Genomic DNA, 19220 nt, shown 5'->3' on the forward strand with positions numbered 1-19220 from the left:
GCACTCGGGCGGTCTGGCGGAGGGCTGCGTCTGTTGGCCTCCCACTGTGTCCCGGGTGCCTGGTGAGATGCCCTCCCGGCGGGGTGCCCGCGTTCCCGGCACTCAGCTGGGCTTCACACCTCGGGCGCCCAGCGAAGTCTGCTCTCACGGATCATCACAGCGTGGAAGCGAGGTGGTTTGAGCCGTGTTCACCCCCTCGCAGGTCCCGCACCAACGCACCTTCTGCTCTGACATCAGTCCCTCCTCCATCACCGTCCCTGTCCCAGGCTTCTCTGGGGCACCTCCTGTGAGGCTTTGGCGGGCCCGAGGACGGCGTGTGTGTGAGTGTGTGTGTGTGTGAGTGTGTGTGTGCACATGGACGTACCTTCAGAGCGCTTCCAAAGTGTGTGCCACGTGCCGCCCCTGGTTTGGGGGCCTCGCTTTGTTTTTGCCGTTGCTCAGCACACGTCCGTGTCCCTCCGGTGGCGTATCTGACGGCGGCAGGAAGCGCCAGGCGACCTTCTCTGTCCGGGCCAGCAGAACCAGCTACGCCGCCCGCCGCCCCTGCTAATGAAACGCGTGCCTGCGGCGGTGCGGCTAATCAGGGCCGAGCAGGGCGTCCCCTCGGCAGGCCGGCCTGCAGCGCCCGCCATCTGTCGGACCCCCTCTCTCGGGAGACGTGCCCTCGGGTCTGCGCGTCCTGTCCGGGTGTGGTGGCGGCACCCCGAGGCAGGGCCGGGGAGTGTGAGGAGTGCGGGGTCTCTCTGGCCACGCAGAGCCAGCCTGTGGCCTCGGCCTCCCAGCCCCTGGGCTCAGTGACGGGAGACTCCCCCGCGTGGTGAAGGTGACGGAGGAGGCACAGAGGGGACGCCATGGTTCCTGCTCAGACGCTCCAGCCACGCCCCTCCCACAGACAGGCTCCTCAGTGGCTCTGGAGGTGCTGGAGGCAGCCCCCAGGCAGGACGAAGAATCCCCTCCCGTAATGCCCTGGGCCCTGCATCAGGGGCCCAGGACCACCCCACAGCCCAGGTCAGGAGGGCTGGGGGGCGGCCGGCTGCCGGCGTCCCCGGCGTGCTTCGGTGTTCTGTGCTGCACACGTGTGTGGAAATCTGGGTGATTTAAGACTGTTGAATTAAATCTTAGGGGCCCAAACCCAGGTTTCCACGGGGGGAGTCTGAGGCACGCTTGTTTTTTCATGGTGAGTCCGGGCGGGATTGGAGATGCGTGTCCATGCGAGAGGTCAGCGGGGCCGGTGGGCCAAGCTGGCGTTCCAGGTGAGCCTGCAGGCCGCCTTCTCAGGAGCCCCAGGGCCACCGTGGGGAAGAGTGGGAGCCAGCCCAGCCTCCATCCTCCGCAGGGCTGTGCCACGCAGCTGCTCCGAGAGAGGGCTGGGTTCAGGGTGTGGGGACACGTACAGGTGTACGAGGCTGGGCTGACGGGCGGACATTTCTGAGCCCTCACCGTGCGGCAGGGGTGTCCCGGGTGCTGGGGTGAGAACTCTGTGCTCACGGAGACGACGTTCCCGTGGAGGGAGGTCCTCAGCACCCACACAGGAGGCCAACAAGATTACACGCCCCCGTGAGGGCCGCTCTTCAAAGCAGACGCCCTTTAAACCTGCTCTGCTTTGTCTTCCAAGACAGACTGGGGACCCCCGAGGAAGGCGCCTGGCGGACAGGGTGGGTCTCGTGGGCAGCCAGGGCTGGCGGCCATCGCTCCGGCGGCAGGGGCGGCTCCCGGGACAGAGATGGGGCCCCTCGCCCGACGGCCCGATGTTCTTCACAGCAGCCCAGCTTTGGTGCCGAACCAGGAAGGCTCTGGAAGTAAGATAAAGGAACGCCTTTTTCTTAGAGTGAGCGGGGTGGTGAGGTTTAGCTAACAAAAACCCTGTTCATTCTGAATTTCAGTAAACAAGGACTAACACTTTTGTGTGAGTCATGTGATAGAAATAATACCGGTCCTCGGAGATTCAAATGTACCTGTGCTTCCTGCCGTCCTTGGCCGCTGTAGGTGTGAGGCCCTGGTGGGGGTGGGGGAGAGCAGCAGGGGTGGTGGGTGCTGGACTTTCAAGAACGTACACACAGACAGTGATTGATTGATTGATGGATTGACGAGAGAAGTGTGAACTCGTCTGAAGACACCCGCGTTTCTGTTTCCCTCTGTACCAGCCGTGGCCCCCACCAAGCCCGAAGCAGCTCCCTCTCTCGCCCTTAAAGGAACAGAAGGTGGCGGTGGGACTTCCTCTCCAGTTACCTTGGCAACTGCCTCCTGCCTTTGCCTCACAACCACACCCCAGCGAGGCAGTCTCCAGTCCCGTTTCTTTTCTTTCTCGCACTCCCTTCCCTCTCAGGGGGCAGCCGATGGGGCGCCCTGTGCCATGGAGGCCCGGGGCAGCCTCTGCACCGGGTCAAGCGTGCCCCGCAGTGGGTGTGAGGCGTGTGGGAGGTGCGAGGTGGTGGGTGTCCAGCGTGCAACTGGGTGCCAGGGGCATGCAGGGTCAGGGAGGTGGCGCGCAAGGCACTAGGTGCCAGGGGCGCGCACGGTGGGGGGGGGGGGGCGCACGAGGAGGTAGGTACCAGGGGCGCGCACGATGCGTGCCGCGGACGCGCACGGTGGGGGCGGCGGCGCGCACGGTCGGGGCGGTGACGCACGAGACAGTAGGTGCCGCGAACGTGCACGGTGGGGGCGGGGCGTGTGAGGCGGTAGGTGCCAAGGGCACGCGGGCGGTGGGTGAGGGGCACGCCAGGCGCGGATGCCAAGCGCGCACTTGAAGAGAGCGCGCATCCTCCGCACATTCTTCCCGCTCTTCAAAGGCCTTTAGAAATGGAAGGGACGAGCGCAGAGAGCACACACGGACGGCAGTTTTATGAGAAAATGCAGATAAAGAGCCCAGCGTTGGGGCCATATGTTCACCATAATCTCCAAAGCCGGCCCTTCAATTAAAGCCTCCCCTGAGTTCTAATGCCGGCCCTGAATAAACAAGCCGCTCTGAAAGAAGGACTTGGTTTCCAATTAAAAGTGTACTAACATTTCTCCTTCCCTTAATTCCCCCGGGCGCAGGGCCCGGGTCGCGACGGGGTCGTCCTGTCCCCGGTCCTCTTTTTAGCCGGTCCTGTTCCCAAGTGACGTCAAGCGGAGGGATTAGGGCCCACCTCGCGTCCCCTGCGCGGCTGCAGAGTTAATTAAAGTAATGCCACACAAATCCGCCTGCTGGCTTCTGGCGGAGCCCCGCCTCGGGGCTGGGCGTGGGGAGGAGGGTGTTTGAAAGCAGGTGCTGGGGATGGCCTGTGCGCTGAGCTCATCCTCCTCCTCATCCCCACGTTCCCACCTCTGCGCGTGCTCGGACGGGGACAGAGGCACAGACGCGCCCTCCAAACCAGCTTTTCTTCTGGGTGCAGGGCACCTGCGTCCGGGCGGGGCTTCGCTTCCCGGCCGGGCGGTGCACACACAATCCGCTCCCGATAAAGCCGCCCGCTCCTCTCCTACCACGCGCGGGAGTCCGCAGGGCGTAAGTGAACGGCGGCAGCGGAGAGCCTGTGTAAAGCGCAGGAAAGCGGCCTCACGCGTCCGCCTCGCCTGGGAGCTCGCTGGAAGCGGAGTGTGGCCGCGGCAGGCCCTTGCACTGCGCTCCGCACCGCGGCGCCCGGAGCAGGCGTCTCTGCGGCACTTTTCCCCCCAGAGCCGGTTGCAAGCGGCCTGGCTGCAGATGGAGGAGTGATTGACAGATTGACTTTCTGGCCTGCTCTCCACACCCCGAAGAGAACCAAAGAATGGAAGCCATTATCTGAAAAAAAAAAAATCCCAGAAACATCAACAAGCAGAAAATCCGCACCGGATCATTCAAATGCAAATGGCTTCCCGGCTCTCAGGAGCGGTCCACCCCCAGTAATTACTCCAGTCTTCACTTGGCCTTGGAAGGGAGGACTTCAGAGGCTGCGGCGCGCTAAGTCCACGGCCGGGTGTTTGTCCCTCGCTCTCTGAGCGGCACTAAATTAAATCGGGGCCAGCTCGGCAAACACTTGGAGGGCCTGTGTGTCTGTCCCACGCTGGCGCAGACGCCAGCGGCCCCGAGACGCAGGGAGACAACTGGTGTGTCCCAGGCACCTGGGGTCCCCGGTGGATGGGAAAGGCCCGTGACAAGGCAATTCCAGCAAAATATAACATGCATGTGTGTGTGTGGGGGGGGGTACGGTGGTCATGCACACGCTAAGGTCATGGAGACGGGGCGGCTGGGCAGTGATTCCCGTTGGGGGGAGCAGAGGGACGGGGGGCTGTTTGGAAAGTGCTTCACAGTGGATGTGACATGGTCACCGAGTCTGGATAGGGAGGCCAGAGGCACACGAGTGTGTTGTTAGGGCAAAGGGCGCAGCTTCCCGTGAGCGGAGTCGCAGAGGCCGGGCTGTAGTGGGCGAGGGGGTGGGCCCAGAGGGAGGGTCCCCCGGGGAAACTGGGTCCCGGTTCTGGGGCGTGGCAGGACTGGCGTCGATGGGAAGGGCTCTGTGCATCTCGCTGGGGTCTGCGCTGAGGGGGACGGGCAGTCGGACCCGGAGTTGGCACGCTCGGCTGGGGTGCTAAGTCTGTCCTCCGAACGGAGGAGGAGCAGGGAGGGTGGGCCGGAGGTGGGGGCACGGTGGGGACGTCAGATTCATGTCACGACGACGGGACCTCACGCGTAAGGGGTGGGCTCCCGCACTTTCCAGCGACCACGGTCCACGGACACCGCCGCCACGCCAGTCCCGGGACAGCTGTGGGTGCCTCCGGCCCCACCAGTGCACGTGGGGGTGCAGACACTGATTAGTGAAGTGTGTCGCACTGATTCCCAAGTTTCTTCTTCATTCCCGAGTGACCCGGGGGCCTGTGGGGCCTGGGGGCCCGCACCCTGTCCCGTCCAGCTCGGAGTCTGACTAGTGCATTCTTCTGCCGGCGCGCACTTTCGTGAGGGAACAGGAGAGGACGGAGGCGGCGGAGAAGGCTCAGCACCTCTTTCGGCTCTGACCCTCGGGTGTGTGAATGACCCCACGGGCTTTCCGCAGGTCCCCACGGTCCCCATCACCTCCGGTGCCATTCACACAGACGGCACTGGCGCCCGAATTCTGTGAGCTGCCTCCGGTGGCTCAGCCAGGGCCCCCGAAGGGTAAAAACGACGCCACGTCGGTCATCAGACGGGCCCCGGCACCCTCGAGTGTGTCGGGGACACATTTATCACCTGCGGCTACATCGACACTGAGCTGTGTCCACCCGAGTGTCTGACGGTTGTAGGGACGGGAGGAGCCGAGGAGGTCGGCGGTCGTGACTCAGTCGGCACATGTTTTTAAAGGAAGATGGAGGGGTTGTGTGCTTGGGTTTACCCCCCAGTTCTTCCGTCTGGTGGCCATGGGGGGTCGTGGGGGGCCGTGGGGCCCCCCTTTCCTGCCGTGCGGAAGGGGGGCTGTGAGGCCCGTGCAGGCTGACACGCAGAGTGCCGGTCGCAGTGCCCGGAGCAAAGTAAGTTCTCAAGGAAGGAAATGTGTGGTTGCACGCACGTGTGCCCCACGCGCTGGTCCTCGGGGCGCCTGTGCCCTCGGGCAAGGACAGCGCGGGCTGGAGCAGTGGCGGCGCTCAAGGGCGTCCTCCCGGCCCGCCGGCGCCCTTGGCCACGGTGGGGGGGCTGTGCTCTCGGCCGCCTGACAGTCACACGAGGAGCCGCAGCTGGTGCGGCTTTCCCAGCAGCTGGGCTGTGACGAGAGGGAATTCGGGCTCTTGAAGGAGGGACAGAGGACGCCAGACACAGCCCCCGAGAAGGGGCACGTGCCAAAGGGAAGGTGACCTTGGCTCAGGCGCTTTCTCCAGGACCTCGGTCGGGTTCACGGAGCCGGGGCGGCCCGCTCACTCCGCACCGTGCCTGTTTGCTGGGTCAGCAGCGAACTGCAGCTGGAGGCACCCCTCATCCCCGCAGACGCCCGCCCCTCCCCCAGGGCAGACGCGGCGAGGATGCCAGATGCCCCCCGCTCTGGACAAAGTGCAGAGCGGGTCTGGCCTCCACCGTGCCTCCTCTGCAGTGGGCAGCGGCCTGCCAAGGGCCGGCTCCATGCTGGGGGTGTGCAGGGCTGGGGGCGACCTCCGGAGAGAGGCTTCCCCTTCAGCAGGCTGGTGGGACTGCGACCCGCACTCCCCGGCTTTCCTCTGAGGCCAGAGCGGGGAACGGGAATGCCTCCTCCCCGGGGGGGCAGGTCCGAGGTCTCTGAGGCCGGACTCAGTCACCCCCAGTGGGCAGGGGCCAGGGCAGGGCAGCGCCTCTTTCCAGAATGTCACGAGCCCCTCCACACCTGCCCTCTGTAGATTGCTACATTGTATCATTGTGATAACAAGGTGAAGTTAGACAAAAACACGGCGGCAACATAGCGGGAGCTCAGAGATTTCTGTTCACCTTTGCAGACACTTCTCAGGAGGTCACAGGCCACAGTGTCCGGTGTGGGCACCGGCGGCACTATGGGTGGGACAGTGAGTGACTGCACACCTGTGGCCTCTGCCCACTGAGAGCCGGTAAGGCCACGGGTCACTGGGACACCCAGAGAGAGTCCTCTGTGGACTGGGAGCCGCTGGCCAACGTGGTGGTTGTGGCCTGGCGGCGGTGCGGCCGGTACTGTCCCCTTGCACTGGAGATCATGAAGCCACCGTCCCTCCAGCCCCCTCACCTCATCGCGGGGGCAGCTGGGGCTCCGTGCCTCGTCCGAGGCCGCGGCGTGGCTCCCGGTGGAAGCACACGGAGTGTCGGCGGCCCCCTGTGGGGCCCGGGGGGTGGCCCCTCTGGTGTCATGTCTATGGCCAGAGAGAGAACTGGGGACGTGGGAGACAGTGGTGACTATGATGGATATGACTGGAAGGCCATCTCTGTCGCCCACCGATGGGTGCCCTCCCCAGGGCCCTGTGCCTTGGCGTTTTCTGGAAGGACCAGCCCCGCAGCCGGTTTATCATAGGTAAGAGGCCTCGGGTGCCCGCAGCCGAGCCGACGCCGTGCTGCGTAGTCTAAGACACTGTCACCGGTTGGACTTGAACGAACTCTCGTGAGACTTTAACTGGTCACACTTGGTTTCTTGGTGGCCCATAAAACAGTCACATGCTTTGCAAGGACGGGCAGCTGGGCTCTGATGAACGTGGCAGCTGACTCCCAGGACCAGTCATGGAGGTCATTCCCGTTGTCACCGCTCCCCGGTCGCAGCCTGTGGCCAGACCCGTCTGTCTGGGACCCGGCAGGGCAGCTGTTGGAGACGCACAGGAGGGAGGCTCCCAGAGCAGAAACCAGCAGCCGTCCCGTTCTCTCTCCGGTCCCTGCAGGGGACTCCCTCCAACGTCCCTCTGGCCTCCACCGGGGCTCTGGGGCTCTGGCCGTGGTGCTGACGGCACCGGGCACCTTGGCGCCGTTTCCAGGGGCTCCGTCCCGCACCCGAAGTGTGAGCCCCCAGACAGCCGCCACGCCTCGGCCACGCTGGAAGAACCTCGGGAAGGCGGTTCCAGGGAGTCAGAGAGGACGCAAGACGGGCCGGCAGCTGACCCAGGCTTCCGCACGGCTGGGGAGATGGGGCGTCCGGGGGCTTCCCCGGTGCGGGAAGGGACGTCGCCCCACCTGTGACGTCCCTTGTCGGCCTCGAGTGCTGTGCCGGCCAGAGGCCACCCAGGAGGCAGAACCGACCGCTAGCTGTTGAACAGCGAGGGTCTGATACCGAGAGCCGGTTACATGGCCGACGAGGTCGTTGAGACGCAAACGGATCGGACGCAGAGACCCGGCCCAGCTTTGCAAGAGGAGACTGCAGCCTGACAGGCGGCGTCACCTTTGGGGACACCACAGGGGGGGCTGAAACGTCAGTGGGCTTTCGGGGTGTGACTTGGAGACCCAGGGGGGTAGCAGCCACGGCCACAGGGACCACCCAAGGCCGGGGGAGGTCTCGGAAATGCCTTGGTTCCTCCCATTCCTTGGACTTCCTTGTGAACGCCTCCCCCTGGCTGACCCTGGACACGTGCAGCCCCCCGGGGACACAGGGGACACAGGGGACACACAGATGGAATCTGAGCCCAAGGAATGACGCATGAGCTAGGCCGCCCAGGACCTGGCGAGGAAGAAAACAGAGGCATCTGAAGTGGTGGGTGGATAATTTAAAAACCAGCATTTGTTTGGAGACGCTGGGGGCCTTCTGAACTGGGGAGCGAGCAGGCATCGTGGCCGAGGTTCGCCGGGGAGCAAAGTGTAAAGGGAAGCCCTGACCTTGGGGGGAAGGGACAGGGACAGGGTTCTGGTCCAGTCTCTGCTGCTGACCGGCTTTGGCTTCCCAGGAGCAGACCCGGGGCCCCAGCCGCGGCTCGTGTGTCCTGACACGACCTGGCCCCTGCCTCCTCCCTGTCCACCGTGTCTCTCCCCTTCACCGTTCCTCAGGGCCGGGCACACCCAGCATGCTCCTGCCACCCTGCGGGGACGGTCCGCCCTGAGCTCTGCCCTTGACTTCCAAGGTCACCTTCTCCTGCCACCCTCCAAGGCCGCCTTCCTAGCGTCTGCATCTGAAGCGGCGTCCTGAGCCACAGGTTTCCTTGTTGTGGTCACTGGGCGTTCTGTCTCTGCTGATCGCTTTGCACTGAGGACGTTCTGAAACGATCCAGTCGGTTCTTACTCGGTCAGTTTTCCCCAAAGAAAAGTGGGTTTGACCAGTGGGAGGCGTCTGGTTGGCTCTCAGAGTGTGGTCCCCGACCGGTGGTGTCGGCCTCCCCGGGGCACCGTCAGGGAGAGGACGCCCCAGGTCCGCCCCACACCCGCTGCCTTGGAAGCACCGGGAGGGGCGGGCCCTCGGCCTCCGGCCCCGGCCCCTGGGTGACTTGCCGCTTGTTCTCGAGCCTCAGCTCCCGACGCCCCATGATCGCGATGCCTGTGGTCTTGGCTTCCGAGAACAGCATTTATAGGAGGCGCAATAAAAACGTTCAGAATAGCTTACATTTCAGCGGTGCTTCACAATGTTTTCCAAAGTGCTTCTACCTCCTCCCACGACCGAGTGCCAGCAACGCCGTCAGGGGCGCTTGGCAGGTCTTTCTACCCCTGGGTCATCACCCGGGAGCAGAGCACCGAGAGGGCAGGCCATCTGCCTGAGGTCACACAGCTGGTGACCGTGGTGAGGGCAAAGGGGGGTGGGTGTCCGCTCTCAGTTTCCCCGGCTCCGTGGGGCCCGGCCGTGGTTTGTGGAGCGGACCCAAGTGCCAAGGCGAAGACCGGGCTGGGTGTCGGCCTCAGCTCGCCCACGCGCACTGGCAGGGCCCTGCGGGGCATCTCCACCTGGGGCGCGGGCGGTCTGGTCAGCCCTGGCCCTCTGTCCAGGCCACGGCTCTGCGACATGAACTTGTCCAGGGAGGCGTCCCTTCTGCAGTGAGAACGTGTAGTGTGTCTGCCACCCCCCCCCCCCACCCCCCACTCCGAGTCAGCTGCAGGAGTGCTATCTGCGTCTTTTTGCAACGCGGTGAAGTAACGAACTCTGGGCCCCCATCCCTGCCTAGAAACAATTTCATTTCCTCAAGTAGTTTTATCCCCCTGAATGCGTGATGAGTGTAGGGAAACTGGTCTCTTCCGAGGAGACCCCGAGTTTGATCCCCTGGGGTCAGTGGTGGGGGCGAGCCCCCTCAGACCTCAGTGATGTGAACCGGAGACGGTGTGTGGCCGTGGGCAGCACCCCCCACGCCGGGGGACCCGCCGGGCGGCTGGGGTGGGCTTTCGGTGAGACAGAGCGCCGAGCCCCAAACCTCGGATTCGGCTTGCTATGCGTGCCCCGGGGTCCCGCTCAGAGGGGGGCCAGACCGGAACGGTGCCAGTTACGGGTTTTGGGGGGCATTTATCCATGCTCGATTTGGATGCGGTGATGTTGGCGTGCACGCACGGGTTTTCTGACATCCCGGTGACGGCGTTTCCAGCCCGCGACACGCCTGTGCCTGGGACTGTCGGCGTTTGCACCGTGCTTGTCAGTCTGAGCTGCACGTGGCTGTGTTGCCTTTGAAATGGGGAAGGAGGAAGTGACAGGAAAACTCAGGGAGGAAAAGATGCAGAGGGCATGTGCGTGTGTGCAACTGCATGGGTGTGCATGCGTGTGCACATGTATGAGCATACATTGTGCATGCATGTGTACGCTAGCATACAGCCCGTTTGCACGGGAAAAGTCCCGAGTGTCATGTAAGCCTACAGCCCTTCCACCGACACCACCCGGTTCCCTGCCGCCAACCTCCCTAGCACGAGCTCCTCTCCTGAGCAGCAGCCACGCCGGGGACAGACTCGTGTCCCAGCCGCAGCAGGTGGGCGGCCGGCACTCCCGAGTGGAGCCCAGGTCCCCGGGGGCTGCCTGGACCACTGAGCCGGCACGCCCTGGCTCTGACCCACCGCCCCTCCCCCAGCCGGGCACTGACCCCCCCGGGCACGGTGGTTGTGGCTGAACAGAGGGGTCTTCCTCGGGACAGACCCTGGGGCCTGACTGTGGAGTGCACCGTGGTCTCCGTGAGCTCAGGGGCTGGAGACTTTAATAAGGGTGACCCTGCCCCCCATCGGGCTGCCCCTGAAATTCTGGATCTTTACCACAACCCCATGGGGCAAGGCAGGGCAGGTAGGCGGGGCGGGGGGGGAGACAGGGCTCCCAGTTTTGTGCCCTGGGGCAAGAGGTCACCCCGTCCCTGAGCCTCAGTTTACTCATCTGTGAAAAAAGGCTGGCGACCCATTTCCTGCCTCATCGTGTCGCCATGGGAACAGGGCCCCTGTGGAACGGTGCCGTGTCTAGGGTCAGGTGGGCGTGGGGATGTTCCTGCCGCCTTGTGGACGAGCAGACTGCTCCCGTGTCCTTGGAAGCTCTTTCGTCCTCACACAAAGTTCCCCCCCTTTCTACCTGGAAACGGGGCTCCTCCTTTGTCGTTCATTTTTTAAAAAGACTTTATTTATTTTTAGAGAGAGTGGAATCGGGGGAGAAAGAGAGAGAAACATCAGTGTGTGGTTGCCTCTCACGCGCCCCCTACTGGGGACCTGGCCCGCAACCCAGGCCTGTGCCCTGACTGGGAATCGAACTTGCAGCCCTTTGCTTCTCAGGCGGGTGTGCTCCATCCACTGCGCCACAGCAGCCAGAGCTGTGTCCTTCATTTTTAAATCTAGGGACACCTGCCCCGTGTCCCCCTCCCCAGTGCCCTGCCCGGCCCTCTAGGAGCTGGGGCTCTGTGAGGGCAGCGGTGGACACGTCCCCATCCCCCTGTCCCAGCCTGTCCTTGTGCCGACTGACCCGTGAGCCCCCAGCACTGGCCCAGTGAGCAGGTGGCAAAGTGAGCACGTCCCGGTCACGTCGGAGGGACCTGGTTGGGGTCCGGGGGAGACCCCCGGAGGGGGTCTGTGTGTCCGGCCGTTTTAGCCCGGCGGGACTCGGCTTCCTGTGGCCCCTCCCTCACTGCCCTCAGGGCTGGGGACGCGGCCTCGCCACGGGGCTGCCCGCCGTGGCTGGGAGAGCAGGCTCCGCGCCCTGGTGCAGGGCAGGGACCGGAGCAGCCGCCTCCACGCCCCATCTCCGAGCGTCCCCCCAGCCCCCGCAGGAGCCCGGGCCCCTTCCTCTCCTCCCCCGGCCCGGAGGACGTCCCGGGCTGCGCCCCAGAGAGCGTGGGAGGCCTGCTGCGGCCCCTCCCTCGCCCGCGCTGCCCTCAGATCTCGCCGGCGCTGTTTACGGGCCGCTGGGACCCGTCCAGCCACCTGACATGAATCTTCGAGGCCCCACAGGTAGCTCGGCTCCCCCTCCGGGCCGTAAACCATGTCCGGGCCTTTCATCTGCGCCTGTTGCCGTTGAGAGCGGGCGGGAGGCCCAGGCCGGGGGGGGGGTGGGGGGGAGCAACAGCCCTGAGCCGATCCAGACTTTTTTTTTTTTGCACAAAAGGGGGGAAGAAGAGCCCCGGGAGCCGCCTTTCCCGGTCTGTGCTGAGCAGAGTCACTCCCTTCCAGCCGGCGGGTATCCCTGCAGGTCCCCACGGGGAGTCCTCAGGGGAGGCTGTGCTTGTGCCCAGATGGCCTCCAGGGATGCCGCCGTTTGCACGGGAGACGCCAGAGGAGCCTTCATCTCTGCTGAGGGTGTCGGCGTAAACTACGAGGGGTTGCCGGGCTGCTGCCCCCCCGAGAGGGGAGAGGGGCCGCCCCTGCCGCCCCGCCCGTCCCCACCCTTGGAAGGCTCCCCTTCCTCTCCCCGCCCGGCCTCCTGCCGGTTCCTGGGGAATCTCTGGGTCCCTGCGGGCTCCCTCGTAGTGGGCGGAGGAGTCTGTGTGTCTCTTAGACGCTGGCCCTTTTCCTGGGGGGTGGGCGTCAGAGTCCGACGTGGAGTGGGCCAGGGTCTGGGGGACATCCCACACAGCCTGGGAATTCCCGGGGCGGTCCGAGGCCGCCGCTGTGCCCGTGACGTGTCCGGCACAGTGGACAGACCCCAGGTGGCAGCAACCGGTGGCCTGCCTTCCCCTCGGCAGCTGGGTCCGGCCACCGCCAGCCTCTCGCTCACTCAGGTCGGCCAGGACCCCCGGCATCGCACAGAGGGGGCTGCGGGGCCGGAGGCGTCTTCTGTCCCATGTGTTACAGACTTCGGGGGTGAAGGCCATTGACCCTCTGTGTGTGTCCGTGATGAGCGGTGCTGCCCGGAGAAGGGACCAGGGGTCAGCAGGGGTCAGCAGGGGTCAGCAGGGGTCTAGGGTAACGCCCCTCCTCCTGCCCCTCCCCCACCCACCCTGAGCACAAATGTCGTCACCTCTCCCTTCGTAGGGCAGGTGAGAGAATGCAGCAACAGCCACCTGTGGCCCCTCTGCACCTCAAAAACGCACACCAAGGGCCAGCCCAAGACGGGGGGCCCCACCCAAGTTCCCTCTCGGGGAGAGAGCGTCTCTCCCAGGCAAGCTGAGGGCAGGGGCTCGGCCACCCTGCCCCTGGGCTCCGAGCAGACTCGGCCGTGGCATCCCCCTCCTGGAGGCATCCCCGACCCCCCCCCCCCCCGCCGTCTCTCTTCCTCTTCCTTCTCACGAGCCCGCCCCCACACTCCCATCCTGCAGAGCAGCCCCCAGCGTGGCCCAGCGTGGCCCAGGGCCATGTCCATCCCGGAGAGAAAAGTCCGAACTCAGGCACGGGCCGCCGTGATGAACAGAACGGGTGTCCCGGGGCGGGAGAACTCCCTTCCTTCTCTGATGGGGAAGTGACCGTGGCGACGGTGAGGGTGGTGGCGGTTGACGAAGCACCTCCCACGTTCCCACGGCGCCAGAGCCTCACACATGTCATCCTATGAATTCCAGCCACACCGTCACTCCCCCCGGGAGCACGCGGGGTCTTGGGAATTCGTCCACAGCCACGCGGGATCACGGGTGGTTCCCGGAAGCGAAGCCGAGTCCACGGGGCTGCAAAGCCCGAGGCTGCAGACGCCACGCCACGTCCCTTCCCGTCCGGGTGCCCCGTGTCTGGTGCCTCGCCGGTGCCCCGGGCGCGCTGGCGTGAGGCCACCGGAGGCGGGACCGGGAGCCGCGGCCGACTGTGGGTCGCTGGCAGGTGCCGTGGGTGCTGCGGCCGAGGCTGGGACGTGGCGTGAGGTTTCTGAGCGCAGACAGCTGCACGTGAAGCCCACTCTGTACTTTGGACCCCGCCCCCCGGCTGTCCCACAGGCAGCCCCTTGTAGCCCCTGCCTAGCAGGGTCGTTGGGGGCAGTGTCAGCCCCGTCGCCTGGGACCTGTCACCGAAGGCGCCCCTGGTACCCCGGGAGCGTGCTTCGGGCCCCGAGGAGCCCACCAGTGGAGAGAACCGTCGCCCGCACCGAGGACAGGGCTCGGGGCTCCACGGGCAGTGAGCGGGCCGCGGGCGCAGAAAGGGCGTGCCTGTGAGCCGGTGGCATCTGCGGTCTCTCCTCTCGCGGGTCCTCTCACGCCCCTGCAGTTTCTGGGGCTTGTTGTTTTCCTTGCCGTTCTGAAAAGGCCCTTCCAGAATGATCCTGAAATGCTCTCCTCCCGAGGTGTGGCAGCTGTTGGCCTCGTCACCAGGATCTTCTCTGACCTGCTGGGTTTTTCACTGGTGCGTGGGGCGGGGGAGGGGGAGGCAGGAAAGCACCCTCCCCACAGCCGCCGCCAGCGGGGCCTCCCGTGCACCAGGACACGCAGCCCAGCTCTCCGCACGCAGTGGTTTGTTGCACGCGGTGGTGACTGTCCCCGGCGTGCAGACGAGGAAACTGAGGCTGGGCATGGACTTACCTGGGCTGTGCGTGTGACAAGGGCAGGGCTGCAAGGAGGCCTGTGTGCGCCTCCGTCGCCCCGAGAGGGTCACGCCCTCAGGGACTCACAGGTTAGGGTCCCTTCACGCTCAGACCGGGTGTCCCGTGCTCCCAGACACCAGCAGCCGCATGCATCCTCGTCGATACAACGAGGCAGCCGCTCGCCGCTCCCGTGGCCCCTGGGCGCCCAGCAGTGGCCGGGGACGCGACACCGTGGTCTCTGCTTCTTCCAGGCAAAAGCGACGACGACGAGAGCCTCTGCAAGTCAGCCCACGGGGCCGCGAAGGGCGGCGCGGAGGACGGCAAGGACCACAAGCGCCCCAAGCGCCCCCGGACCATCCTGACCACCCAGCAGAGGAGAGCCTTCAAGGCCTCGTTCGAGGTGTCGTCCAAGCCCTGCAGAAAGGTGGGGGCCGGGGGGAGAAGGAGGAGGAGGGGAGGGCCCAGGCCCCTTCCGCGGGGTCACCCAGCTCCCGCGGGGTCCACGCCCCAGGGGTCCGGGTGCTGGGAGGCCGCTCGTTGTGTGCGGGCGGCCCTGGGCCTGGTGGGACAGTCCGGGGGCCGGAGGCCACGGCCAGGGCTGCAGCAGACCCTCCCCTCCCTGAGCCTTGTGTGGGTGTCCCCGCCCCTTTGGCCGCGTGCTCCTCACACCGTCACTTCTGGAGGGCAGTGGGGGCAGTAGCCGGGCCACTGGGGTGGGCTGTGGTGGGGTGACAGGGAGTCACTCGGCGGTGGCTTGTGCTGTGCGCTCCTTTTGGGCCCCGTTTGTCCCTCTTGGGGAGGTGACCTCAGCAGGGGCCACGGCTATGGGTTCTTCCCCATGTGGGCTGCCACAGACCGGGCTCCTGTGGATGCTCATGGGGAAAAACACGGTGGTTGATGCAGGGGGTTTATTCCTCTGGTACGTCCCGGTCCAGAGGTGACAGCTCTGGACGGCCGGGTCCCTCTGTCGGCCACCGCGTGGGCCCGGGGTGGCGGCGTCGTCACTACTGCTTGCAGCCACCAAGGGGGAGAAGGGGGAAGAGTAGGCAGCGGCTGCCTCTTTAGGGGCCAACCCAGGATTCTTTGCATCCCTTCCACTCGTACGTTTTGGCCAAACTTTATTCCCACGACTGCGCCTCCTGCAGGGTCGGGAAGGGGGTCTGCCTGGGTGACCACCTGCCCCTTGGAAGCTGGGGATTCGATGGCTGGTGGGGGAGGGGGAGGACGGGTGTGGGGCGACCGTCCGCAGCCTCGGCCCCAGGCGGCCGCGTCTGTTCGTTAAGAACCTGCCGTTTGTCGCCGGCTCGCCACGTGTCGGCAGGGAGGGTGAGTGTTTGAACGCATGTCTTCCTCGGGGGCCCCCAGTCGAGGTCGATGAAGCAACCAGGAGAAGGGGCCGTGGGGGACCCCCTGTGGCTTTGCTTGCTAACCTTCACCCCGACTTCCCCCGAAGGGGTTCACGCACACCCACGGCACTCAGCTAGCGCACAGTGGGTTTGCCGACATCTGGGAGCCGCGGCCAGAGCAGTGGCCTGACTGCCGGAGCGAGGGGCGCCGCCCACCTCCCGGAGCCCGGGTCGGATGAGGCAGCTGGCCCCGGTCTGTTTGCCTGGCGGAGGGGGGCCCTCTCCCCACTGACTGGTGACGTTCTGTTGATGGGGTCTTCCTGCGCGTGGGACCCCAGCAGCCGCCTGTGGGCATCCCGTGCTCTGGGGATGGAGGGCTCTGCCCGGACTCCCAGACACCACCGCTTCTGATACGTCCGTGTCTTTCAAGGTGAGGGAGACGCTGGCTGCGGAGACGGGGCTGAGCGTCCGAGTGGTCCAGGTGTGGTTCCAGAACCAGCGTGCAAAGGTAGGGCCGCCGCTGCTCACTCCCGTCCCCATCCCTGCTGGGGTGGCCGGGTCCCCGAAACGTGACGGGGGGGTGGGGGGATGCGCTGACGGGCCCTCTGACCGGAGCTCCCACGACGGAGAGTTCTCCCGAGGCAGAAATCCTGTCACCAGCGGCCCCCTCCGCACAGCGCCCCGTGGCTTTGGTGAAACGGCTTCTATTTCCCCGGTGGCCGTGACCGTGAACCTGGCCAGCCCCGTGGAGAGTCAGTGCGCTTTCTGGGCCTCCTGGTGAAAGCAGGGTCTTCACGTCACAGTAGTTTAACCCGGATCCCAAAGTTCTTTTAAAGTTCCAAACACACGTGACGGTCCTGTGACAGCACCGTGGCCCCGTGCACGCCTCCCCCAGGGCCACATCTCCCCACCCCCCTGGCGGAGGGCCAGTCCTCCCTCCGCATTGTCACCTGCCGTCCCCTGCGCGGGCCTGACCTCAGACCTCACCCCGCACGTGTCCTGTGACCCGCTGCTCAGAGCCCGACCCTCGGCGGGCGACAAGGGACCGGCTCCTGACTTCGTCACGCCTGTTTCAGGGAGTGTGTCCCTGACTGAAGGCCTCAGAACACGGCCATCGGCGTGTCTTCCGAGGTCCCTCCCGAGAAAGGATTTCGTGGGTCAGGAGGTCGGGGCAGGGGAGCTGCGGCCCCTGGGGCATTTTCAGAGCCCCGAGGAACCTCGCAGGAAAGCGTTTCTTTAACCTGGTGCGTCCCACACCCTCAGCGTGTGTGCGGACACCTCGTGGCACCCCAGCATCTGAGGAACCCAGTTTGAAAACCTCTGGGTTACAAGGCCCCTCCCAGGAAGTACGTGGTGCTCATGGGGCCTTTGGGAGACAAGCTCCGAGCCCAGAGGCCTGACTGTCCCGGCGGGTCCCCGGACACAGGGGCCAACAAGTTGGGGGGGGTGACGTGGGCACAGCCCCTGGCTTTGCCCCCGGTCATACCCGGCTGGCAGGCAGCCCCGTGCCCAGCTGCCGGCTCCCTCCCCATGCTCCTGCCTCCCGTGAAACTGTCACATCACAAGCAACAACCTGTGCCCGCACAGGGGACACCCCGCTCCTGCGGGGTATGGTTGCCGCCCAGCCGGCGGTCCGTCCACGGCGATGGCAGAGGCGTGGCGTATGGAACCCCGGGTGTGGCTCCCTCGGGGGTCACTGCTGGAGACCCGGCCCCTCTGCTTGCCTGCGGGGCCCGAGCCCCGGTGGGCCCCCCGTCTAACCTGTGGTCCCCCCCTCCCCCACCGCCAGATGAAGAAGCTGGCGCGGCGGCAGCAGCAGCAGCAGGACCAGCAGACCAGCCAGAGGCTGAGCTCTGGTGAGTACAGCCCCTCCTGCCGCCCTCCCGGGGCCGGCCTCCCCGGCCACAGCCTCCGCTGCCCAGCTCTGAGGACGACCCCCGGGTGGGATTGTCCAGGTCTGAGCCTCGGGTGGGATCATCCTGGAGGGGTCTGAGCCCCGGGCGCTGTGACTCGGCTGCCGGCACCTGCTGAGGGGGTGTGACAAGCTCTGACAGGCAGACCGAGGTCCCGGGCGGGGAGAGGGGCAGGAGTCCTCCAGGCAGCTCGGAGGAGGAGAGCCGAGCACACTGACTGACGTCAGAACGAGGTCGCCGCCGGAGGATCAGGCCCCGACTCAGCCACCCGCCGGCAGAGTCCCTGGGAGGGCCGTTTGCGCCAGGAGAGTGACCGCCGCCTCCTCTGTCCCGCAGCTCAGACCAACGGCGGCGGGGGCGCGGGGCTGGAGGCCATCATGAACCCCTACACGGCGCTGCCCACGCCGCAGCAGCTGCTGGCCATCGAGCAGGGCGTCTACGGCGCGGACCCCTTCCGGCAGGGCCTCACCCCGCCCCAGATGCCGGGGGACCACATGCACCCCTATGGTAAGACGTCGCTGACTCGGCGGCCTGCCGCCCGCTCCGGCTGTTCCGTCGGGTTCTCCGTGGCTGGCACTGCCGCAGACGCAAGCCGCTGCGGGCACCAGCGCTCTCTCCGGGCAGGGACGGTGTTCCCGCCGCCTGTTGCGTGCAGCCCGCCCCCCTGCGCCCCCACCCCCGCTGGAAGGCCGCCCTCGCTGGACGCCTCCGAGGCCCCGGCCCTGGGGTGCATGCGCCCCGCTCGCAGACCCTCACGCCCGTGCGTCATCTCCGTTCCAGGTGCCGAGCCCCTTTTCCATGACCTGGACAGCGATGACGCCTCCCTCAGTAACCTGGGCGACTGTTTCCTAGCAACCTCAGAAGCCGGGCCCCTGCAGTCCCGAGTGGGGAACCCCATCGACCACCTGTACTCCATGCAGAATTCGTACTTCACCTCCTGAGCCCTCCCCGAGCGCTCGGTGGCCGGGCCCCGACTGGAGCGCCGCGGACAGGAGGGGCCGGCTGGCTTTGGGACGGGGGAGGCCGGGAAGAGGCGGGCGGGGCGGGGGGCGCGTCTTGTCGGGGTGCTGTGGCGTGAGGCTCTGGGGTAGGTCGGCATTTCCAAAGACGGGCTACGTAGCGGATCGCGTAGTGTAAAGTTTCTGGTAAGAGTCGTAGCGTTAGGTGTGCAGGCTGTGCATCGTGGAGGACGGGGGCGCCTGACACAGACAGTGTCACGCAGGCGAGACCCCTAGAGACCCCCAACCCCTCCCCGCCCCGCGGGGGGCGCTCCTGTCCAGCGGTGCCGACGTCTCTTCGTGCGGACAGCCCACAGACGGACGGACGGACAGACGGGACAGGCGGATGTGCGTGTGAGCGGGACCTCTCTGACTTTATCATCAGAGTCTACCCCTAGTGATGACGGCCACTGTACAGCAAAGTAACTTTATTTTCCGTGTGAGCTCTATTTAAGGAAATGCTTGATGCACTTAAGTTATGAAATGAGATGATTTACTTTTATAAGCTTTATTTTGAGTTGGGAGAGACTCGTCGGCAGGGCGCAGGGGGCTGCCCCACCGGGGGTGCCACCGAGGGCAGGTGCGGGAGGGGCGGTGAGGCGGCGCGTATTCACTACCTCACTAGGGGGCGCCGAGGCCTCGTCCGCCCCGGGGGGACTCGGGAGCGGGGCTGAGACGGGCACCCGAGGGGTGGTCAGACTCCGCCAGGCTGGTCACCCAGCAGAGCTGGCCACACGGCCGGAGGGCTTCCGTCCC

General features: G+C 65.8%; 1 protein-coding gene across 1 annotated transcript in view; it reads left to right on the forward strand.

Annotated features, from left to right (window-relative positions):
- Nucleotides 1-18969, forward strand: part of LMX1A (LIM homeobox transcription factor 1 alpha) — a 100590-nt gene extending 81621 nt beyond the window's left edge. The window contains exons 4-8 of the mRNA XM_028530938.2: nucleotides 14459-14631; nucleotides 15984-16061; nucleotides 17343-17409; nucleotides 17803-17973; nucleotides 18247-18969. Of these exons, the coding sequence (XP_028386739.1) occupies nucleotides 14459-14631; nucleotides 15984-16061; nucleotides 17343-17409; nucleotides 17803-17973; nucleotides 18247-18407 (650 nt within the window). The 3' untranslated portion in view covers nucleotides 18408-18969. The remainder of the gene's footprint in view (nucleotides 1-14458; nucleotides 14632-15983; nucleotides 16062-17342; nucleotides 17410-17802; nucleotides 17974-18246) is intronic.
- Nucleotides 18970-19220: the final 251 nt, after the last annotated feature.

Source organism: Phyllostomus discolor, chromosome 14 (genome assembly GCF_004126475.2).
Source record: "Phyllostomus discolor isolate MPI-MPIP mPhyDis1 chromosome 14, mPhyDis1.pri.v3, whole genome shotgun sequence".
Taxonomy (NCBI): Eukaryota; Metazoa; Chordata; class Mammalia; order Chiroptera; family Phyllostomidae; genus Phyllostomus; species Phyllostomus discolor.